Below are 7651 nucleotides of genomic sequence, written 5' to 3' on the forward strand. Positions count from 1 at the left end.
CACACACACACACACACACACACACACACACACACACACACACAGTCACAGTCACAGTCACACACACAGTCACAGTCACAGTCACAGGACTCAGAATACCTACACAGGTATGTGAGTATTGTTAGGTAGCGCTGGGTTTAACCGGTGACACAAGAGTAACATGGCATTGTAATATATTGTTTAATGCCGCGTTTCATTCATTCATTCATTCATGGCTTTACATTTCCCTCTCGATGCGGAAGTCTTCGGTCCTTCAGTACGAGTTAATCATTAAAAGATGTTGGCACTATAATCGCATGTCAATGTTTTTAATGAGCTTTATTGGGAGGGGCTGATGTGCTTTACAATTCCCTCTTAACCCCAAAAATATGTATTGGGTAGCTAATCGAAGTGTACAAACCAGGAACTCTGTCTAGGAAGCATTACCGCCAGGTCATGTGGGGACGCTGCGGAGTTTTGCATCTCATCAAATGCAGAAAAAAGTAATAACCGAGCATAGTCTACGTTAACTGAAATTTAAAATTGCAGTCGCGGTTTCATGCAACGTGGCAACATTAAACTACAATTCTCCATCTGCTAATGTAAAAAGCGTGACCGTATTACTCGAAAGGTGGCCCAATTCACTGATGAAATTGGGGACTGGGGACATCGCCTATCCAGCCAGTGTCTTAATTATGTCCTTGAGTGCTGTTTTTGCGCCTTTCAACCTTACGATCCTCATCGTAAGAGCCCTTAGCCGGGTACAGCTTTCAACAAACAAAAAAAGTCACGTTTATTGCGTATTTCATCTTCATCGTGTTTCATGATTCCAAAATAACTCCAGGAGGCCAGGAGTCTGTCAGCAGCTGTGCGTCATGGTTAATGGACGATGCGCTCCAATTATGTCAGGAGTAAACTGGAAACTCCAACTCCGTGTGGGACGTGACTGCTTTCACTACATGCACGGACAGCGTGACTGATATGAAGCTCCGCCGGCGGGTTAAGTGCACATGACTGCTATGACATGTTGCAATGTGTTTAACCAATGCCTACATTGCAACACTAGGGGGCAGACAAGGTTAGATTTCATATTGATCAGGATAGAAATGGTTTCTATATGGGTTGATTTACAGTATGTTTTGTGTGCAATAAGAAATATAGAAAACATATTTGAAACGATTTAATAAATAACACAATTTTACCAAATCGATGGAACTAGTTGAGCTTATGGAGTAAAAATGATGTTTGTTTTTACTACTATATACTTGTTGGGCTGTTGTATAATCAATACACAAGATTGTGATTGTGTCCTGAATATTAGAACTACTTTCATCAGCAGTATAACTTAACTTTCCTCCCTTGTGATATTGCTAATGGTATTTATGGAATCACATCGTTGTTGGCATCCATTATATGTAGAAAAGGGCACATAATAGAGGGATTTCATGGCTTGAATTTAAGTGGTTGAATAAAGAGATGCCTCTGGTGTTTTTTTTGCTTTATTTCACTCAACTTGCTCTGTTAAGAGCACATATCTTGGAAACAAAACAAAAAAGTACTACTTTAAAATTGTTTAATATTTCTCAAATTCAAAAATAGTCAGATAACTCAATTAAAGTGGGAAAGAAAAGCCAGCTCCAAAAAAATAGGTTCATATACAGCAAAAACCACAACCTCAATTTCAATCATTCAACTGTAAAAATCACAGAGAAATAAAAACAGCTTTTAAAAGGAGCTGTAAACTCTCAGCAGTAATTATCACTCTTCTGCAGAACCTTCAGTATGGTTTGCACAGTGTGCATCAAACAGAATCACCAGACTACAGCATCTTGGATTGAGCAAGTAAGAAACACAAATCTCTTCGCAACAGTACCAATGACTAAAGAGAGTCCTGGCAATACCCTTAAAACAGAATATGTAAAAGAAAAAAAGTGTGTAACCACATAGCATAAACCCTTACCTTTCAAGTAACTTTTTACATCTCTTCTGTTTTAGTGTACAGTCTGGAAAAAATACCAAACCAAAAGGAAGCCCTTGCATCATGTAGCTATTTCTTTAAGGCAATTAAAATATTCCAATCCCATATAAACCTCCACCTGTAGAAGTGTGCATGTTCTACCTTTTTAACCAAATGTGGTATTAAGTTGCATAGATGTAACTAATAATCTAGCCTGTGCATTCAAATTAAGTCAATTCATAAAAAGTGCTCGAAACTATACAGCAAGGCAGGCCCTCTCTATGAAGTGATCAGCAGGAGAAAAGGAATCTGTGCCACGTGATTGTCTAGGAACAGTAGCATTTTGGACTCTACGTATTACAAACAGGATAGCATGTATGCAGTCTGTAAAACAGAATAAATCAAAGGGAAGAACCCTGTCAAATCAAGTATACAGCTTTTTTCTTGGGTTTCAGCAGTCAGAAAGTCATAGCTAGTGTTTACTTTGGTTTTTAGATTGAGACCACTAAAAGTCAGCTGTACCAAATTAATCCTAACACTGACAACATACAGTACACGTTGCAGTTTCACCAGTCACTGAAGCGCAGACGGTTGAAGGCCTCTTTGATGTCCTCGTGGTCTCTGAGCTTTCCCCTGTACCGATGCGGAGTACTTTGCTGATGGGGACGTCCTGCTTCAGCTTGCGCTTGCTGAGGATGATGGTGCCGTCAGCACCCTCCTTCACAGGACCCGTCAGGAGGATGTAAGCAGCGTGTCGTCCACGCTCCAACAGTGTGGCTACAATAAAAACAGTCACAAAAAGAGCTGCTTCACACAATGTTGCAGAACATCAACACAGACAAGGGAGATTAACAAGCTACTCTCTGTCACAGATTTCATATAAAAAGTCTGGGTTTTACAATGAGAAGTGTTCTGTCATCTGTTTATAGTCTTAGTTATATTGACCAATCACATTGGTGTATGCAGAAAAAAAAATTCAAATGAAGAGCAAAAGCAGGTGGAATGCAATTCACTGTGATGACATCCCCATTAGGGGTTGTCTGACAATGTTTTATATATTTCTATAAACAGATATTTGCATGAAGTGCAGCTAACAATCCGTTCTAAATCAAAAACTTCAATTTAGTCAACAAATATGCTTGATGATGGGTTGCAAAAGCCAATCAGCAGTCAGATTTCCCAACTTCCCGGAAGGCATCAGAGATAACTGAATCAGCTCCCCATTCAAACAACAATCTAATCCATCTTTAAAATTGTTTTCCACAGTTGAGAACAGAATGAACTAAACTTGCATGACGTTTTTTTGAAAATCTGCATCATGATGTTTTACTTAGGTAAACCAAAGACCCATTATTGCAAGTAAATCACAAGAAAATCTGTTTGTTTTCAGGTTCATAACACTGAAGTAAACCATGATGAGGCCTGTGTGTGAGACTAATATTTACAGTGAAACTGAGACTCCCCAGAAACAAATGAATGGGTGTTACTCAAGGGGATTTAGTACACCAAGAAATGACAGCTTGTATTTTGCAGAAATATCTGGAGGCCCATTTGGACCGCGCACAGAATCATTCCCACAAATGTCATCATCAGATGATAGCAAGAACTTTGAAAGAGCTAATAGTACCTTTAAATGTTATGATGTGGTCCATGGCACTGGTCGACTCAAGGAGAACTTTTGAATAGAGAGGATGGAGCATGTAAGAACATCGCTCACTACTCAGAGGTACCTGGAAGGAAAACAGGAGCCAGATTAGAATTTTCAAAGAAATCTGCAAATAGCATCAACAAATAAAGATCGGTACTTACAGATGAGTTTGTTTCTGAAGGCAAACGTCCCCAAAACACAAAAATAGAGAAGGAGTTTGTGTATGAATGGAGGCGGGTCTCGGTGAGTTAGGAGTGGCCAAGAGGTTAACTTCCCCACAGCACATCCCCGGACTTTCCATCAAGTATTACAACCTACGTACAAACATGCAATATTTCAGTTAATGTGTGATTCAGATTTCCAACATATGAGAGATGCTACACACAGAAAAGAAAACTGAGGCATCAAAGCAGTCTAACCCCTCTTTGTGTGTTGCCGATATCCTCCTCCCACACAACATCCAGTATGTCATCTTTGTTAAAGTGACCAAAGACGGCTCGCTGAATGAAAGAGAACCTCAGACTCATAAACACTTAACTATTGATGAGCAACATTCACTGAAGAGCTGCAACAATGAATGTTATTGCTATCAATCTGCTGGTTACAGCACGGTATTAGGGTGAGGATTTTTAAAAAATAATGAGAGGAGGAAGGTTTGTTTCATTTTGCACTTAAAGAGAAGGTAAAATGTCAGGAATAAGTCAAAATTTTGAGAATAAAGTCGTGAACAATGTTGAAATGTCAAGAAAAGTGGATAAACATTTTTGTGCATTAAGTTGACGTTTGCCAAAGTTGATGTCACACTTCACATACAGTATGTCTGTTTCCAGGTGCCAGCCCTACTGGGTATCATATTATCATTTTTCAAATATTTTCCAATCACTTATTATGTTATTATAAAAAGGATAAGACTTTAATGGTATTCTAAAGTGTAACATAAGAGAACATACAAAGCCTTACCTGAGGACTGAGCTGGTATTCAGTTTCCCACAACACCTTCAATATTTTCCCATCAATTAAAGCCACTTCCTCCCCAGTCACGATCAGCAAGTTCGGTGGGTCGTCTGTTTCTCCAACTCTGAGTACTTGCTTCACTGAGTCAGACCTAGAAGGTAGAAATAATATTAGCAAAAGATCCAAAAGGCAGTGATGTCTGACAATCAACAGGAACAACATGGTAGGCTATGTACATATCCTTTCAGTACACAGTACTGATATGAGAGCATGATGGGATTGGTTTCTTCACTGAGCGCTTATCCTTCTTATAAGAGCATATTACATTGTATTTATTTCAAATGTAAGCTGCCTTCTTACTCATATACAGGCACAAGACCGGATGTTGTGCTCGAGTTTTTCTCCCAGTGTTTGTCCTTCTTAAGACTGGCCTCCATCCCCGCTTTAGCCTGAGCGGCAATCTTCCACAGAGCCAGCCCGTACACACCTGAGTCTGTGAATGAATGAAAAACATTGCTCACTATTACAGTCAGATGGAAAAAATAGGACTTTCTTTCTAGGCTTTTACATCTTTATTTGAAGAGGACAGGACAACAGATAGAGCAGGAAACTGGGAAAGGGGCCACAGGCTGGAGTGAGCCTGGGTCGCCTGCTAAATGGGTGTGCAAAAAATCAGGACTCTGAATACCAAACTTTAGCATAAGGCTCAAGTCATTCACCCATGACACAATCTCTTCACACCATTTTCCTCATTAAAACCAATTCCTGACTAAATACGATTGGTCATGCCCCAGTTTCAAATCTGATCCCGTTTCAATTTTGATCACTTCAAGGTATTTCTTTCTTCTAGCTTTTCAGGGCAGCAGACCTGCTTCTAACTTCCTACACTTGAGACTTCATTCTGACAAGGGTAGTTGCATAGTCCCCCTCTGGGAAGATTTGCTGGTCTGGCTATTTACAGAAGTGGGACGTTACATGTGCAAATACTTTGTTTGTGAACTTTAGTAGAGTTTTTATTGTATCTGTACTTTAGCTGGGAAGTTATTTGAATAACTCATACTTTTACTCTAGACTATTTAACACAAATACCAGACCTTTTGTACTTCTTACATTTTCAAAACAGATTTGTTGCTTTAGCTTAAAGGTATTTAAGAGACATATTTACTTATTTTGCATCATTAGAGACTCCTTACCCCATCAAAGCTGATTTAAACCTAAATAGATAGGGCAATCACCATATAGGAGGAATTGTTCATGGTTGTATTACTTTCAGCTGTGTTGCTTTATGTTATTTGAAGTTTGAATGCCATAGTGCAAAGGCTGCCGAATTGATATGAGGTTCAGGTCTGTTTTGCACAGAAGCACCAAGGAGAAATTTTCTCTCAAAGGATAATTCTACTTGGGTAAAACATGTGCACTTCTGTCAACCCATTCCAATTTAGATACAAACCCTTTGTAGTAGGACATAATGTGAAGAACCCTCCGAAGTGCAATGAAGAAGATGATAGCTGTCCTCTGTGTAGTCAATTGTCACAGTAGAGCCAACCTGGACGCCCGTCTTCCCAGAGAGGAACACCAGCTGAGTCTGCAGAAATGGCATGAAGAGTAAAGTAAACTATATCATACAAACAAAGCTTTTCCAAATAAAGAAACTTATTGCAGTAGGGGATTTACCTGTGTGCTGCAGGTGCCACCAGGGCAACATCATTGACGTTGTCCCCATCTAGATCTGGGACACTTAAACAGGCACAGTGCTGGACATACCTGGAGGGTGAGGCTGTGCCACTAACTTCCACCTGCACACACAAAACACAGTTTTTAATTAAAAAAACATGAAAATTATAGTTTAATAAAAAAAGACAAAGTATTCAGTCACTGACCGTTGGATTTGTCAATAGCTGTGAGTTTGTCAGAATGAGACAGCAGGCAGTCCCAGTCTCTGATTGTCTCTTTATCCAGACCGCACTGAGCCCAGTGATACTCAGGATCTAGGGGACGCTCCCACAGGCTTTCTCCATCTGTCCCATCCACCGCTAGCACAAACACACACGGCGAGGGCAGACCTAAAAAGAAAACACAAAATGTATCTCAATTATACAGCACTATTTATACAGAGTTAATGTACAAACAGAAATCAAACTCAAGTTTCCTCATGAGTTTATACCTGCATCAGCACACGTGTTGTTCTGACTTCCTTCTGTGTCTTTAATGACAAATAGCACATCCATCACTTTGTCCTTGCTTGCATCTTCAATAGCAAGAAAGTCATAGGTAGCTGTGGAGAAGGAGAGTGGTTAGTCTCACATTCAGACCACTTCCAAGGAATGACAAAACACCCAAATGTAGACACACCTGCTTCAGAGAATGTCCTGTTCCAGGTGAGGAGATACTGTGGTCTGACAGGACAGGGGATGATGAAGGAAAAGGCGAACACAATGGTGAGGCAGAGGAACAGAGAGAAGAAGAAGACTGCAGTTCTCCAGTGGGTCAGCTTGGACAAACCAAAGACCTCTTTACAACCCTTCTTCTTCAGCTCTGTTGTTGGAGGTGCTGTTCCTGACTCCACCCCATCCTCTCCTCTCTCAGAGGGTCGCCTTCAGTGGCACTGCCTGTGGTCTCCATTGTTGCTTCAATGCATTACAGGCCTGTGGATCTACTCAACAGGAGAAAATAAATAATGGTTAAGCCTTACATCTAAATTATGTTGCTTTTGAATTGAAACTTTAACACATACTCAGTAAATTCTAACTTCACTGTGTGCAGTTTTGCTTCTGTGTCTGTCCCAGTTCAGAGTAAACAAAAAACCTGCATCTATCACAGAAACTAGACACAACTGGCCTGTGTTCACAGACACAGTTCATGAAAAAATACTGGAGGCAGCAGAGTCTGTCAGTCCAGCTTTTTCTGCTGCATCAACCTTTGTGGATCTGAGCCTATTCAGCCGTGCCAGCTCTGACTCCAGAGATTTCTCAGCACAAAAACAACAAATCCCGAATTAACAACCATCACCCAGACTATGTTATTTGTGCCACAGACAAAGGTTTAGCACTTGAAGGAAGGTATATGTGTGATCAACCAAAAAAATGTATAATGTCATTTTAACGAAGGATTCT

At 40.2% G+C, this 7651-nt stretch overlaps 1 protein-coding gene across 1 annotated transcript; it reads right to left on the reverse strand.

Moving 5' to 3' along the window:
• Nucleotides 1–1462: 1462 nt before the first annotated feature.
• On the reverse strand, nucleotides 1463–7160 carry fam234a (family with sequence similarity 234 member A). Its single transcript, XM_034707481.1, is given in 18 exon segments — nucleotides 1463–2552; nucleotides 2555–2713; nucleotides 3564–3666; nucleotides 3746–3807; nucleotides 3810–3858; nucleotides 3860–3898; nucleotides 4004–4080; nucleotides 4137–4141; nucleotides 4545–4570; nucleotides 4572–4689; nucleotides 4899–5031; nucleotides 5967–6153; nucleotides 6221–6282; nucleotides 6285–6341; nucleotides 6416–6601; nucleotides 6703–6813; nucleotides 6891–7121; nucleotides 7124–7160. Coding segments are annotated over 18 exon segments (1692 nt in total). The 3' UTR covers nucleotides 1463–2502.
• Nucleotides 7161–7651: the final 491 nt, after the last annotated feature.

Source organism: Notolabrus celidotus, chromosome 18 (genome assembly GCF_009762535.1).
Source record: "Notolabrus celidotus isolate fNotCel1 chromosome 18, fNotCel1.pri, whole genome shotgun sequence".
Classification (NCBI taxonomy): domain Eukaryota; kingdom Metazoa; phylum Chordata; class Actinopteri; order Labriformes; family Labridae; genus Notolabrus; species Notolabrus celidotus.